This window comes from Dermacentor albipictus, chromosome 6 (genome assembly GCF_038994185.2).
Source record: "Dermacentor albipictus isolate Rhodes 1998 colony chromosome 6, USDA_Dalb.pri_finalv2, whole genome shotgun sequence".
Lineage (NCBI taxonomy): Eukaryota > Metazoa > Arthropoda > Arachnida > Ixodida > Ixodidae > Dermacentor > Dermacentor albipictus.
In genome coordinates, this window is record NC_091826.1 from 122,051,513 (window position 1) to 122,068,971 (window position 17,459).

The 17,459-nt window shown below is 46.9% G+C and overlaps 1 protein-coding gene across 1 annotated transcript in view; it reads left to right on the forward strand.

Moving 5' to 3' along the window:
- Positions 1-14,204: 14,204 nt before the first annotated feature.
- Positions 14,205-17,459, forward strand: part of LOC135913802 (endothelin-converting enzyme 1-like) — a 33,429-nt gene continuing 30,174 nt past the window's right edge. The window contains exon 1 of the mRNA XM_065446493.1: positions 14,205-14,738. Within this exon, the coding sequence (XP_065302565.1) occupies positions 14,511-14,738 (228 nt within the window). The 5' untranslated portion in view covers positions 14,205-14,510. The remainder of the gene's footprint in view (positions 14,739-17,459) is intronic.

Below are 17,459 nucleotides of genomic sequence, written 5' to 3' on the forward strand. Positions count from 1 at the left end.
CTGGACGGATCACCTTTCTCCGGCGCTGTGCTGTTCCGCGATCTTGAGTGCGCGCGCGCGCGCGGTGGCGAAACTCCGAGTGAAAAAGTAGAGCGCTCGCTACGCGTTCCTTTGAACTGCGGCGGCCTGTTCTCTTAGAAGCAAAAGGATGTGTTCTTTGCTCAGCGAACATGAGTGATACATTGCCATGTTCGGGGCCAGCCACCTACAGTTGGAGCAGAAGATTACGGCTACATTTTGTTCTCTATTGCCGCAAGAGTAGAACGGGCATTCTACTCTCTCCCAGAAGGTCAGAGGGAAAAGCACATTTCACCCTGTCCTTGGTGACAGAGTGAACAATCCATTTCACTCTTCTCGACATTTTTGCGAGAATAAAACGACGCTTTGAAGCGTGAATTGGCCGCTTCACTCCTGCGATACCCTTCCTAGTTTTTAGAGTGTTGGCGTGCTGGAGCGAGCCGCTACACAGTAAGGCCAGTGGCAACTTGCAGCTGCCAGAGGCCTCTACGAAGCCCTAACTTATCGTGGCAGTGTTACCCACACTGAACGCCATGGATGCGCAGAAAATTAGACGACGTCCAAAATAACAAGAAGCTATGCTCGGCCGCTGGTATGACTGGTATTGAGTAGATTTGCACTTCTAATTTCCGTACGCCGAGTCATGCGGAGCATGAGCGCTTGGACATTTTCCGATCTCGGGCACTCTTGTCACGCGAAGAGCGATCAGAGATATGACGGCGAATGTTTATTGCGTCCCACTCACATTATTTGCAGGTTCGTCACGCTGTGTATTTAGGCGTTATACTGTCAACTGTAGAAAGCTCCATCGCGATTTGCTGCTAGTTTCATTTTCGAATATTTCGACTGCCTAGCAATCGTAGATAGCTCACTTAATTTTTTTACCCCACATGCCAATGCGATGTATAGCTGCCTGTCGAGTGCAGCACCTCAATGAATTTAATGTCGGCGCGTTCTCGAGAACTGTCATTCGCTCATTTTATTCCCAAAATGGAAAGCTAAAACATCTTGCTAATAATCAATTGTATATTGGTGAACAATCATTGCTGATTCTGAAATGTATGTTAGGAGACGTCGAAATGCTGTTGAATCAGTCACCGGGGACTCTTAGATGTACCTATGAAGTTGAAATGAACCAGTCGCTGTTGATTCTGAAATGTACGTACGGAGATGAAATGTTGAAATAAATCAGTCACTGCTTACTGTGAAATGTAATCCAGCAGACGTTCATTGTTCAAATTAATTCAGCCCTTGGTGACTCCGCAAGGTATGCAAGGAGATCTTGAGATGCTATTGGATCAGTAGCTGCTGATTCTCAAATAGTAACGAGATGTTGAGAAGTTGAAATGAATAAGTCACTGGAGATTTTTAAGTCTAAGAAAAAAGGTGATGCTTCGCAGAGGCACCGGTTATAGTATACGATATGCAATAAAATATGTGCGTCTAAAAATTTCCGGAATAACCCCAAAACTAAAGCAGTAGCGATACAAAATTCACAAGGACCAGTTCCCGCGAACGAATCACAAGTCGTGACATACAAGCCACAAGTTTACAACCCAAGTTCACAAGCCAGAACATAAGCTCAATGTATCCTGTGTTAAAAAAACTAAAGCAATAAGAAAAACAATAAAAACGTAGTGACTGCAGAACAATGCACCATACAGCACAATACATTTTATACAGTGAACAATGACGACCGTCCATACATATGCCAGAATAAATGTCAATGTCAGTATATGTCACGGTCTAGGAAGACTAGCATCGTCCAAATAGTTTCAAAGACTAATAATTTTTCAAGGTTTTCGCTTTTTCAGTGAATTCTGCAAATGCATATAATGTCCATATTTGTAGTGCTTCTGTTGGCCACGCACCCAAGAGTTTCTCTAACCACAATGGTTTCGTGTCATGAATGTCCAGTTTTCACGATAGCCTTCGACGGCTGTGTAGAGGAGGGTGTTCTACATCTTCGGTTTCTTTTGTTGTTGCGAGCGCATTTTTTGGGAACAAACTTTGCAATACACTAATGAATAATTACAAATTGACTTGACGCTGCCTCTCAGGCGATCGCAAACGTCGCACAAGATTTGTATTATTGCATGATTGTTAGTTATAATTTTTATTATTATTAAACGGATATTTAACGTGACTTTGCATCACCATGCGGAAAGGACAGGCCCACTGAATTGTGGTATGAGACGCCATCAGCGACACCTACAAAGTACGTGAATGTCTCATTGCTAGAGAAAAATAAAGCTATTGCTGGGGTGGCATTTTCCCCTTCTCTAATATATTCTGTAACATTCGGTCGAAATCAGACATAAGCGGACCAACATAAGCTTGCGCCAATCAATAAAACAAAACATTAAAATCACCTATGAAAATAAGCTTGCTTTCAGTTAACATAGTCATGTGATCGCATGACTAGACAATTAATTCACGAAGAAATTAGGGACTTTTCTACAGAACATATATATTGATACTCCCGGCCTTTCAATGGAAAGAACAAGCTTTCGCAGTTGCCCATTTGCCTTAAAACGACACCATACTAAAGGTGTTTTAAGAGTATTTCTAACCCACCGTACTCAGCGAAATATGTTTTAGCTGGAAGGAATTAGAACCAAATCGCTAACTTCACCATGTAAAACGGTTTAAGCAATGATTGCTATGCGTGGATCGCGTTTAAAAAGCAATATCTCGCACTTTTCAACCTTATTTCCAAGGATATATGCGCATTCGAATTTATTACTATAATTATTTTGGCTCATCCTGCGTATTAGATCCCTTTGGGGCGTCCCTTCGTTTAGAAAATGCTACACATTCATTTTTCGGCTCATCCGTTGTGAACGGAGGGAAATAAAGCTTTATTGTCATGCAAAAATAATAAAATGAATTTTTCCCTTGGTGAATTGAAGTGATTTTGCATAGTTGAAGCACGCGCTTTAGTCGCGTTGAATAAAAATATTCGTTCCCCTAAGCCCGCTGGCATTTTATGTGAAGACCTGCTTTTCAGTACAATCTCAGAAATAGGCAATCACTAGGGTGGGCTTCAGAAAGAGGTATGGAACAATTGATCCCATTCATGTCTTTATTCCGACAATCAAGAAATCCGCTAAAACCAATCTCTCTGCTGTCAGGATTGGGGGCTCAATCCCATCACCCGTGGTCCTATGCCAAGATTGGAGTACGGCATGAATTCGAAGGTAGCTGGCCCATGCCGTCGTCCAACTTATTTACGCTGAGGACGTCGATGAAGTGAAGAACTGCTTCTCATCGAGAACGAGGAATATGGGTTTATTTACAGAAATTAAATCAGTCTAACATGACTGCTTGAAAAAGAAGAGGGTCAGTCCAACATGACTGCATGAGAGAAGTGTATCAGTCTAACATGACTGCTCAAGAGAAGTGTGTCCAGCATTCGCACAACAACAGTTTTTATACACTCGGTCCGCCGGCCATACGAGGCGGCGACTGTTCGTTTACTCATCGCCAACTTGCTGCCGCTCCACAGAACAGTTTACGTACACAAAGGCACACACATTCCGATGCCCAAACGACGGCGTTGGAGGGGTGCCGTTCCGGGAAGTATCGGTGCCCATCGTGGGTAGCTCGTTGTCTTGCATCACGCCGAGGCATGGGAAGCACCAAAATACGGCTTTCCCGCGGCAGCTTGTCCATGCGTATCAGATCAGGTCAGCACTGGAGAACTCCGGAACCATTGTTTGCACACCGAACTCGTTCCGTCACAATGTCGATGGGGCTGGTGGAAGGAGGTGGTTTTCAGCACAAAGGCCGCTTCTTCGAACGCCTCCTAGCCGCAGCGACGGTGAGAGGGAGATGCGCGTCGTGTCGCCCAGTCGTAACTGGGTGGCAATCTTGCCTTGCAGCTCGCCATTCTTAACAGTGGGGGATGCGCGTAGTGTCGCCCAGTCGTAACTGGGTGGCAATCTTGCCTTGCAGCTCGCCATTCTTTACAGCGCCTCCATGTCCCGAAAAATCTCCACTGTCTAACGCTGACAACCGCTAGGCAGGAAGAGAACAGCTGCTGGTCAGGGGGGGATTTATGTCTTGGCTCACAGTGACCACTTGTGTAGTGATGTCGCCGCCCCAAAACATCCAACAAGGACAGGCAACTGCAAAATGAACCCCACAACACGGCTCTGCGCCGAGATGACGCGCATTGGCTCTCACTTTAGACTCGCTAGGCTTAAAAAACAACAACAACAACATAAGTGCAGAAACAAAAAAAAAATGCTACATTTCGCTATGCCAATTTCTGAAGCAAATTCCTGCTGACAAATTCAGCAATCATGGAGGGAATTCTGCTAAATGAGAGGGGATCTTCGCCTAAAGAAAAGTTAACACTAGTAACCCTAAGATTTAGGCGGGACCCTCAAACGCAGAATTCAAATTAGCCTGCTCAAACCATCCGCATTGCTATGCAACTTTCCCTTCTTATATCTAACGGAGAAGTTGTACTCTTCGAGAGTGAGGCTCCATCGGACCAAGCAGCCATTTTTGTGTGACATTTGATTGAGCCACGTCAGAGGACAGTGGTCGGTCTCGAAGATGAACCTCGCTCCGTACAAGTAACACGACAACTTCTGGGCAGCCCAAACCAAACAAGCGCATTCCTTCTCTGAAGCGCTGTAAGCTTCCTCTCTTACATTTAGTTTACGGCTGGCATAGAGGATAGGATGCTCCTCGTTATCGTCGCCGACCTGACTAAGTACCACGCCCATACCTCTGTCGCTTGCGTCGCATTGAACTATGAATTCCTTTGTGTAGTCTGGCGCGCGAAGCACAGGGCGAGAAACCAATAGCGCTTTCAAACTTTGGAAAGCGTTCTCTTTGTCCTTATCCCAGTGTACGTTACTCGGTGCTCCCTTTCGGAGGGCGTCTGTTAATGGACTTGCCAATTGCGAGTAATTCGGAATGTACCGTTGATAGTACCCCACAAGTCCCAAAAATGAACGAAGGTCCGTTTTCGTGCGCGGCTGAGAAAATTCTCCAATCGTAGCTAGTTTCAGCTCAGCCGGTCGTCTCATGCCCTGACCGACAACATGGCCCAGATAAGTAACCTGCGAACAACCAAACCTACACTTTTCCGCTTTCATCGTTAAGCCGGCTTCCCTCAACCGTGAGAACACCTGCTTGAGGTGCGACACGTGTTGTTCCCAGCTGTCCGAAAAAATGGCCACATCATCAAGATAAGGCAAGGCGAACTCCTGCAAGTCTTTTAGGACAATATCCATTAATTTAGAGAAGCTAAACGGCGCGTTCTTCAGCCCGAAGCTGAGTGCGAGAGGGCGAAAAGTGCCTACAGGCGAGATGAATGCGGATCTATATTGAAATGTATTTAGCAGCGCTAACTCTTTCAATTCGTTCCTCAATGTTGGGTATCGGGTACAGCTGATCCCTAGTGATGGCATTTAACTTCCTGTAGTCAACACATGGACGAGGGTCCTTGTTAGGGGTTTCTACGAGTATTAGCGGTGACGTGTAGTCACTCTCAGCGGGCTCAATAACTCCCAACTCTAGCATGCGCTGTATCTCTGCCTCCATAATCTCTCTCTGCCTTGGAGACACCATGTCAGGTTTTGATCTTACTGGTTGGGTTGATGTCAGTTCAATTTCATGCGTTATCAGTTCGGTTCAACCCGGCCGATCGCTGAATCTGTCGAGATATTCCCCTAACACCCCTTTTAGCTCATCTGGCTGCTCGGGTCTTAGAGCGTGCGAGCTTACCGAGTGTTCTACTACTTCTTCTAGGCCGATTTCAGAGTTGTAGGTCGCCCTATACTCCTTAAACTTGGTACTAGTGCCATCCGGCTCTTTGACGGTATAGTTAACGACTCCGCTCCGCTCTACATACGGCTTCATCAAATTACAGTGATATATTCTCACTTCCTTCCTGCGACCGGGCATTCTCAAAGCATAGTTAGTATCTGAAAGTTTGTGCAACACTTTAACCGGCCCGTCCCAGTGAACTTCAAGCTTGTTCTTTCTTGAAGGTTTGAGGATCATTACCTGGTCTCCGGCGTTAAACGTACGAAGCCTCGCATTCTTGTCGTGATAGAATTTGGCGTTCTTTTGAGCTACTGCCATGTTCTTTCCGACTAGTTCTTGGGTTACGCTTAGCCGTTCCAGTAAATTTAGCACGTATTCAACCACTGTTGGACTCTCCCCTCTTTCCTCCCACATCTCTCTTAACATTCTCAGTGGAGAACGGAGTGTCCTCCCATACACTAGTTCTGCTGGTGAGAACCCTGTCGCTTCATGTGGAACCGTTCGCAAAGCAAACAAAGTTGCCGGCAGGCAGTTCTCCCCGTCCTCCTTGTGCTCGTAATAGAGCGCACACAAAACTCGCTTAAGCACCGAATGCCACATCTCTACACTGTTTGACTGAGGGTGATAGACAGAACTGTGTATTAACTTTGCCCCGCACTTTTGCAAGAATGTGGAAGTCAGTGCGCTCGTGAATACTGACCCTTGATCTGCCTGAATTTCGGCTGGAAACCCAACTCGTGCAAACACTGTCAAAAGCGCGTCTACTACTTCGGTGGAGCTGAGCTCGTTCAAAGGGATTGCTTCTGGAAACTTGGTAGCCGGACACAGCATGGTAAACAAGTACCTGTAGCCTGATTTTGTTTTTGGAAGAGGCCCTACCGTGTCTATTACAAGTCGTGTGAAAGGCTCTGTTATTAAGGGCACTACCTTCAGTGGAGCTTTCCATGTCTCTCCTGGTTTACCAGAACGCTGGCAGGCGTCGCATGATCTGACAAAATTTTCTACATCTTTGAAACAGCCAGGCCAGTAGTATTCCATAAGCAATCTTTCTTTGGTTTGTTTATGCCTAGGTGGCCGGACCACCCATTTCCATGACAAAGACTCAGAAGGTCCTCCCTATACTTAGTAGGTATGACTAACTGATCTAAAATCCTCCCCTTTCGATCTCTGTAATGCCGATACAACAATCCTCCTCTCTCATGTATCGTTACGTTGCGCCTAGCAATGCCTTCTTTAGCTGTGTCATGTAATTTAGCTAAGCTCTCATCATTGTTTTGCTCAGCTGCCAGTGACTCTCTATCCACGCGTAAGAGTTGATCAAAGTTCTTTGAGGCCGCTGATAATAACGACCCTGTCTCGCTTGTGAGCGCGTCTACTTGCTCTTCCTGCAGGCTAGAGCTCTGACACTCTAGTGCTACGCTCTCATTGAGCTGGTCAGCTGGCAGGCTCTCCTCAACTGTTCTTTTGTCCCTCGGGCCTAGCTCGGATTCGGGTACTGAAGTTATCCCCTTTTCTGCTTCCGCTGGAGGAGCTTGAGCATTTTCAGCCGAAAGCGCCGCGATCTTACGAGCTTGGCCTCGGGTCAATGCCTGTACTATGCCTTCTCCCAGTTTGAGCCCTCTGTCACGCAGTAACTGATTCGAACGATTCGAAAAGATGTAGGGATACTGCAGTGACAAAAATTTGGAAACTGCAGCCTCAGTCTCTAGCTCCCCGAATGGTCCACTGATTTTGACTTTGGCCATGGGCAGACACACACTGTGTTCTTCTACAACCTGTTTTATCCATGCTACTTCTCCGGTGAAGTCATCTACCGTCACGTAAGACGGATGGACAATGTCCAGCGTGGCGGCACTGTCTCTTAGCACTCGGCATGGTTTTCCATTAAATTGCAGGTCGTGGAGATATGGACTTAAAAGTTCCATATTTTCATCTTTTTCCTCCACGTAGGAAAAAACTACGCTAGACTTCTCGCAGTTTACAGCTATATGTCCCAGTTTGTGGCATTTGTAACAGCGAATTGGTCTAACAGATTCGAATTTTCTTTTCTGTTCTTTTTGTGCGGTTTCTCCGTTAAGTTTCTCCTCGCTCTTTTCTGCGGGCTTTTCCGCCATGTCTACAGGCTCTGATCGGCTAGTTCGCGCACCCTTTTTGAACGGAAATGGTTTCCGCGGTCCATTTCGACCGTCCCAGTTTCCCTCCTCGGCGTTCAACTTTCTTCGGGTTGCGTACTCTTCGGCTAATTCAGCCGCCCTTTCCACAGTGTTTACATTACCTCTGTCTTGCACCCACAGTTTCACAGCTTGGGGGATGGTTTTGTAAAACTGCTCTAGACACATGCATTCAATGATCATGTCTCTGCTGTCGTACGCTTCCGCGCTTTTAAGCCACTCGACTAGGTTGGCCTTTAAGCTATATGCAAACTCGATCCGGATAGCCCTCGCTATCTTTCTTGCCTGTGCTCCTAAACCTTTGCCGAAAAGCTTAGGCTGAAAGGCGGTATTTCTTCAGGAGACTAGCCTTAACTTTTGCATAATCGTATGCATCCTGCGCACTCAATCTGGCGATTACTTCCGCCGCCTCACACGGCAACATAGACAGCAACCGCTGTGGCCATGTACTCGGACCAAAGTTCATCTTCTCGCAAGTCCTTTCAAAATTGCTTAGGAACAAGCCTATGTCGGTCCCGACCTCAAATGGCATTAATAGCCTGTCCAAGCGGTACGATTCTGCCTCACTTGATCGTCCCAGAGCGCCTTCACTTCCTTGAGACAACTCCAAACGTTTGCTTTCAAGTTCCAGTTGCATTTTTCTTAACTCGCGATCTTTATCGCGTTCCTCTCTCTCTCGTTTTTCTCTGTCCCGTTCTTCTCTTTCTCTTTCCCGTTTCTCTCTCTTTTTGAGAAGTTCCATTCCCATTTCAATATCTTCCTCACTGGCCTGATTGGAAATTAGCTCCAATAATTCCGATTTGAGCATTTCCTTGCGTACATCTAGGCCCAGTTCCTCACCAACAATCAACAACTCGTCTCTCAGCAGTGTCCTTAACTCCATGATTCCTGCTTTACTGCCTTGATTCTGCTCTGTAAATCTAGCTAGGAAAACACAACCTAGCTAACACACAACAATCTAGCTTCCCTACTGTTCTAAACAGAACAACCACAAAATGAAGCCAAGAGAGTCAAAGCAAGAACCAAGCACTCACCGCAGATACAGCACCATGTCGCAAAGTCCATCTCACCGCTGTCAGCCAGTTGTCAGGATTGGGGGCTCAATCCCATCGCCCGTGGTCCTTAGCCAAGATTGGAGTACGGCATGAATTCGAAGGCAGCTGGCCCATGCCGTCGTCCAACTTATTTACACTGAGGACGTCGATGAAGTGAAGAACTGCTTCTCATCGAGAACGAGGAATATGGGTTTATTTACAGAAATTAAATCAGTCTAACATGACTGCTTGAAAAAGAAGAGTGTCAGTCCAACATGACTGCATGAGAGAAGTGTATCAGTCTAACATGACTGCTCAAGAGAAGTGTGTCCAGCATTCGCACAACAACAGTTTTTATACACTCGGTCCACCGGCCATACGAGGCGGCGACTGTTCGTTTACTCATTGCCAACTTGCTGCCGCTCCGCAGAACAGTTTACGTACACAAAGGCACACACATTCCGATGCCCAAACGATGGCGTTGGAGGGGTGCCGTTCCGGGAAGTATCGGTGCCAATCGTGGGTAGCTCGTTGTCTTGCGTCACGCCGAGGCATGGGAAGCACCAAAATACGGCTTTCCCGCGGCAGCTTGTCCATGCGTATCAGATCAGGTCAGCGCTGGAGAACTCCGGAACCATTGTTCGCACACCGAACTCGTTCCGTCACAATGTCGATGGGGCTGGTAAAAGGAGGTGGTTTTCAGCACAAAGGCCGCTTCTTCGAACGCCTCCTAGCTGCAGCGATGGTGAGGGGGAGATGCGCGTCGTGTCGCCCAGTCGTAACTGGGTGGCAATCTTGCCTTGCAGCTCGCCATTCTTAACAGTGGGGGATGCGCGTCGTGTCGCCCAGTCGTAACTGGGTGGCAATCTTGCCTTGCAGCTCGCCATTCTTAACACTGCATAGCTTTCATAGATCTGAAAGGCGTTTAAGTAGAGATGCCAGCAGTCGTGAAAACAGTGCGTGGTCAAGGACTACAGGAAATGTACGGGAATATCCCAGCAAATATGAATAACGCTTCTACAGCTACCTTAACTTTTCACTGAAAAATTGCAGCAATAGCGATCAAGGAGTAGTCGGGCAAGGAGACAAAATCTTTAATACTATTTATTAACTGCTTGATGAGAAGAAGCATTCAAGTTGTTAGACTGGGAAGGATTACGAGTGAGGATCAAGGGGAGCATCTCTGCGACTTGCGTTTGCAACAGACATCGTACCGCTCAGCAACGATGGAGATGACTTGCAACGAATTATTAAGCCCACTGAGCCTATTGATTAAGCCGATAAGGTGTCAAAGTATGTTTGAAGAATATATGCATATGACTGAAGTAACATCTGAAGGTATGGCAAGAAATCGAGAATTTGTGACTGGCAGTCAAACCCTAGAATCTGTCCAAGTGTAAGTTTACATTATTCAATTGATGTGCACGAGAAAAATGAGGATCTTGAGATGAAAATTTAGAGAATAAACATTGGTTGAAGTGCATGTGGCAGGCCATGCCACATCATAACCGGGCAGTTTACCGGCCCATGAAAAGAAAAATGTAGCGTCCTTCTACCAGTAAAAGCGTATAGGGCGGGAAGTTGGAAGGCGGCAAAAAGGCTTCAGAAAGCAAAGGACTGCACAGCAAGAGTTTTAAAGAAATTCTAGGAAACAGCCAGACAGCAGTGAGGATTAGCGAGCAAACGGAGGTAGCTGATACTCCAGTTGACATTAGGAGGAGGAAAAGGCGTCACGTGCAGAATATAGTATCCGTAGCGCAGATAACCGGTAGTTCGTTAGAGGCACAGAATGGGTGTCATGAGAAACGCAGTTTAATTTGGCAGGGAACTAGGGGGTACAATGAAATTATGAAATTTTTAGGCATAATATAATGTCGTCTGCAGCAAAGCAGAGGTAATTACAAATCACTCGAAGAGGTTTCTGACCTCCAGAGGACATAAATATGATGGTGATGATAATGGTAGTGGTGAAAAGGCTGTTTATTATTTGAAGAATCACTTTTACTCGTGAAACATTTATGAAAATAATAGGAAAAAGTTTCAAGACCAATAAAGTAGATATGTTCAAATATTTAAAAAGCATTTCACATTGAGATAGGCTTAGACGGTCGTCTTTGCGACCTGTTAAACGTGAAGACAGTGCCAAATTTGTTTGAGCGATGAAGTTTTGTGTGGACAAGATTACTCCTGTGTGTAGTGTGTCTGAAGCGTGCATCCACGTATTGCATCACATATATAGTGTCTCATTGTACCATAGCATATTCACCCGACTCATATCTTTCCCTGTATCTCCCACTTCCCGTTGCCCCAGCGAGGAGTAGCAGGCTGGAAACATGCTCTCCAGGCTGGCGTCTCCTCCTTTCTGTTCATTAAAATCTGCTCCTCCTCACAGGCAGGAGGCACGACGGAGGCCGGATCGTCGCTGAAGCCTTGAAACTCGGGCCCACAGCCCGACAGCTTCGCTTCTGCCTGGCGCTCCTGAAGACTTGAAGCTCGGACCCGCAGTCCGACAGCCTCGCTCCTTCCGCTACGCACAGCGGCCTTCTCCTCCTAGAAAGTAAAGAACCCTCCTCCCATTCTTCAGTTCCCCCTTCCAGAACCCGTGTCTTTTCATGATTGGCTGTTGGTCGAGGTGTCGCGTCCTGCTAGCTCGCGCCGAATCCCACCATTATTTCTCTTTCTTTAGAGTCACTGGCCGTGCGCCACACCAGAAAGGCGCGATTAGTATTTCTACATGACAACGACAACAGTATGACCATGACGGCATGACGAGAATCAAATGTCGAAGCTACGATCATGGCGATGGAACGACCGTGACGGCATTACGACGATGGTATGACAACGAATGGATGGCGACTACTGCGACTACTGCATGACGACGATGCATTTACGAGGATGAGAATGGCATGAGTACAATGGAACGATGACAATTGTGTATGATGAAAATGACGTAGCCGTTAAATCACGAAACCTGTATGATGGTGATGGCGTGACGATAACGGCATGACGAGAGTCAGATGACAAAGCTGGGGTGACGATGATAACGCGACCTCGATGGCATTGTGACGGCGGCATTAGAACAGAGGCATGCTAACAACTGTGTGACGATGAGTGCATGACAACGGTGGCATAATCACGATTTGGTGATGGCAGTATGATTACAATTATATATAATGAAAAACGATTGACGTTTATCGAAAGACAAAGGCATTATGACAAAAATGGCGTGGCCACAATGGGATGACGTTACTGAAGTGATAACAATGGTAAACCGGCAGCGTGACGGCGACGGAATGACAGTGATTGTGTGACTACAGTGGCGCGATGACAATGGCACGGCGAGAGTCAGATGACAATTTTACAACGACAGAAGGCTGAGCTAGTTGGTACGGATTCATTATGCAAAAAGAGATGAGGCGTGCAGACAGGACACAAGAGTAGAGAAGTGGACAACACGAACGCCGGCTTTCGTGTTGTCCACTTCTCTACTCTTGTGTCCTGTCTGCACGCCTCACCTCTTTTTGCAATATGACAAAGCTGAAATGGCGATGATGCAACGAACACAACGGCACGACCCCGAACACATACCTAGTGACCTAAGCTGACAACTATGGCCACAGGGCCGAAGTAGAAGGCGTGACGGTGACAGTATGAGGAGAGTCAGAAAACGAAGCTTTAATAATGACGATTGACAAACCAAACCGGCATCACTTTGCTGGTGTGACAATGAATGCATGACGACTGTATGACAACGTTGACGTGATGACAACGGCATGACGAGCGTCGGATAACAAAGCTAGGATGATGAAGATGCAACTACCATTACGGCAACACGACCGCGAGCCCTTACCTAGTGGCCGAAGCTGCGGGGAACCAGCGCTGGAGTTTTCACGGCACCTGCAGCACGGCCATGGCGGTCAGAACGTGCACAATGCAGCCGCTCCCGTGGACGAAAATTGCAACTGGTAGAGGCGTTGCGTGCCCTGATAGTCGAAGGAAAACGAAAGGATGCCGACAATACTGTTGTGTATACAAGTGCCACAGCTACGTCGGGATGAGGGAGGATGTACCATTCTGCATCTTTCCATCTAAACCATATGAACAAGAACGGAGACGGCGTTGGATCCAAGCAGTCAGGCGAGCGGAGTAAGTTCCCGTCTTGTCGCCCTGTCAAGCGGTGTCAGGCTGGTTTCTTAATCAAATTTCGCGTGTGTGCTTGGTTTATTCAATAGTGAAGACGGTCAGTCGTGCCAGACAGTACCAGACAGCAGAATTTGCAGTGGGCATTTCGTCGGAGACAAAATGAGCAATAGCATGCACAATTCGGCATATGTACCAACCACGTTTCCTTCGCAATACCACCGCCAAGCCCCTTCCAACGCCACCCCACCAAGCGAACGATACAAAAGGTAAATATTATCCATTCATTGCCAAGAGTTATGTGGGAGGGAAGCTGCCTTGTAATACGAGTAGTGTGCGCATACTGCCGGCGGACACGCGACTAAGCTGCCTATGTCTTTTTAAAAATGCGCATGCGGATGAGGACTCGGCGCTGAGATGCATCCGGTAAATTTATGTAATTAGTGTTAAATATAGCCAGCGTTGCTACGGATCCAGCAGCGGAGCACTGAAACCTTTGCTTGCGCGAGTCAGCTGATGCGATAAAGCTTTCTTCTCCATTGACTGCTGTGGCGAAGTAACATGAAAATTTTTGATGTCTAGCCAGAGAAATATGGAATATCTTCAGGCCAACTAATACTTCCGAAACCATAGCGCAGCACGACCGGAGCCATAGCTGCTACATTTGCGAGGCAGGCTGCCACGCAAGCATGCAAAGCCCCTCGACGCAACCGTTAAAGAAACATACGTGCTCGCCGCGGCACACTGTGAAAAATATATAAAGCTTAAAAAGCTTCTTTCGTCATTTTTTCACTTGATGGCGCTAGCTTCTTTATGAAAACTGTCCACTTGAAGCGGCGCGAAAACAGAAACATACGAACTATAATGCGGCCGCGCACGTGTGTGTCGTCTGGTCGAGAGGCTGAAATATGCCGCGTTTCGTCGCCAGGGCGGCGTGCAACGCACTCTTTTCGACGCGCCGCCTATCTAGCGCTGGTTCCCCATTAGACAACTTGGACCACTAGGTTGGGGTAAATGGTGTGACGACGACTGCATGAAGAGAGTAAGATGCCGAAGCTGGAATGACAACAGTGGAACTACCACGACGTCATCACAACGAGGAGCACATACCTAGTAGTCCAAGCTGCTACACAGTTTGGGCCACTGTGCTGGATAGATTAATTGGCTCAACACGACTCAAATACGGAAAAAACGGTATTTGCATTTTTAATTTGATTAGCGCATTCTCGGCGATTACGAAATAGAGCACCAACGAAAGATGAGATAGCACTCCGGACACGCGCAATCCTAAAAAGCCGCGAAGAAGAAGAAGAAGAATCTCGATTGGCTCGGCGTCGATTCTGCGAAGAAAGCCTTTCCCATGGATTCCCCGCCGCGACTTCCCGAGACCGACACGATTGCACATGATAATGTGCAGAATCCGAGGACGTTTCTGACAAGCTCTCCGATCAGCGTGCCGCACGGGGTGTCGCCAAACGTCAGTGACGGCGAGCTCGAGCTGGCGCAAGGCGACTCCGGTGCGGAGAACTTGGAGAGCGGTCCTCAAGTTGCGACGCCCAGTCCCGGCAGCAGCGAAGTGATCCGACTGGTACGTGGCTGTTCCCAGTTCTTCAATGTTCGATTAGCTGAAAATCGAGAAAGCGAAGCATTCTCGGCGATATCTCCCAGACCTCGCTGGCTTTTCTGCTGCTTCTACTGCTGCTGCTGTATTGCCAAATAGCGCATGCACAAACAGCGCTCGTATCACGAATCTGCTTATATCTTATCTAGCGCCACCTGTACAACCTCTTCATATATGCAGATAGCCAGCTCTGTTATCTACGGAACTGCACAATGAAGCAACCAACGGTTCCTAAATATCTTCAGTGCAGCAAGTATACGGCGTCAAGCACACAAAGAAATCATTCAAGTGATGCTTTCTTAGAGTTCTTTCCCGGAAATCGGTGCGTCTGCTCGGCCGGCTTCTTGCAGAATAAGGTGGGCTGCTCCTGCAGACAGCGCGATAGTAATCAGGGAGGTTTATTTTGGAGATGGTGGGATGAAAACTGAGCCGGTCCCGACTAATTTATGGTGACGTGTGTCAGCTCGATCACAGCGCAATCTACGGTCACTTGCCTCAGGTATTTCTGTGCTGGGGGTTTCAGCATCTAGCTGAAGTTCCGAGCAGGCACGCGATTTTTCAAAACTAGCCGTAAAATATGAAGTTTTATAGCGGTTCATTCACCACTTCACTAAAGCTTTGGCGCACATTGATGAAAAAAAATCTGCATTCTACATCGTTTTATTAGAAGGGCGGGGCGACTTCATCAAATAACTTTCCGATTACTTTATCAAAAGCCGGAGTAAATACAACCCCATAACTTTTAAGTCAATCTTGTACACCTGCTTTTCTAGGCAATACTAACAAAAAGAGAGAAATAGATTGCAATTCCCAGTTTGTCTTTTATTCCACAACCATGTATAAGAGAGTTGAAAGGGTTCTCCAGAGAATTGTTACAGTTACGTCAAATAATACCCATCAAATAGTAGCTTTTCTATCGGTATTGCAATGTGCCGTGCGCCGTGTACTTGCGTGACTGGCGGCAGCATCTTTTTCCTTTCTTGGCTCTTTCAGATTTGTATTAGCGTTTTTTTTCCTTAATTTGTATCAGCCCTACAGCCTCGCTCCTTCCACTCCAGACACCGGCCTTGTTCGCCAAGAAAGACCCTACCTTCGTTTCTTCTGCTCCCCCTACCAGAACCCATACCTCAGCCGTACTTCATCTGTGCTACTTCTCGCATTCCCCCCCCCCCCCCCCCCCTAAATGTGGTACCGTAATCTGTCGATGTGGGTATGTAGCGAATAAAACGAGAATGAATAAATGCCTTTGTAGCCAGTATTTTTGGTTTACCGTGTATAATTGGTTTAGGTCACGTGAGCAAAATCAACTGAGTGTCAGGGCACACGCCCTCACCACGTTTGCTCAGGAGAGGAAGCTACGACGGACTGCGCACGCGTCGCCTGTGGCTCGGCTAGGACACAGGCCACTCATACGCGCTGCCCTTCGCAGTGGCGGCAGAAAATTCATTGCCGAGCAAGAGCCACTCCAGGACCGCTGTCATTAAGTAGGGTGTTGTTGAGATTAAGTACTTTTCTTACTTAGGTGGACGTGTGTATCAATACTGTCAAATTTGTCTATAGGAAGCCCGGATTAGGAGAATAGGTCTCCAATCGAACAGGTGACTTTTAATTATGTGGTTCTGGTGCCAAAACCACGATGTAATTGAGGTATGCCATAATGCGGAGGGCTCCGGATTAATTTATCTTTAACGAGACCCCTATACACGGTATACACAACGTATTTGCACTTCGCCCCCCCCCCCCCCCCATCAAAATGCGGTCCCCGTGGTCGGGAGTTCATCCCGCGACCACGGGCTTAGCAGCGAAGCTACAACACCCAGACGGTGAGTCGCACGCATTATGCAAAATAATTTTCTCATAACGAACTGTAGATGGATATATCAAAGTCGACGCATCCCACGCTTCAGGATGGACATTCGCGGTTGATGTGCTGCGCTGGTACTGTGTCGACACTAATGCAAGACGTCTTGAGCAGGTCCGCACAATCTCACGCATTCGTGACTCCAAGAAACACTTTAATGCAGTATCAAAAGTTACTGCCTGCTGTGGGTATCTTGTTCTTCAATAAATGAATTTCTTCGTAGTTTCTTGTCTCAAGGGAACACAACACGTCCATGTAGTATAACGAAGACAGAATAAAAATTTGTTTACGTTTGGTACAGGCAATTTCGGGTATATAAAACTGATATATAAACTAATTTTTGTGCATAAGCCTGTTAATCACAATCAGGTTGGGCTCTATTCGAAATTTTGGAAAAATATTGTTGGTTGTTAGATTCGTATTTGATTCGTGAATTCGCTCATTGAGGTTGTCGAATAATCCTTTCTCATCGCCATTATGCTGAATAACAAATTTATGAACTGTATAAGGTTAGAAAATGTGGAAGTGGAAAGTGCCGAATGGTACTACTGCAGGAGAGCAGCGGCTTTGCGACTGGCCTTCTGCAAAGTTGTTTGCAGAAGCTTCCAGCAGTTTTAAAGTAGTTCCAATCGCCTACCCCTTCCCTGTGCAGGATAATCAAGCGGGATTACCTCTGGTTAACCTTCCTGTCCATCTATGCTTCCCTTCTCTTTCCCTCTCTCTTTCTCCAACCACTATAATTGCATGAATCATTTTAGTCAATGTCGTGAACAAACCTTAAGCCACCGTGATTTACAGTTATTTCCGACAGTGTAGCTCGAACAATC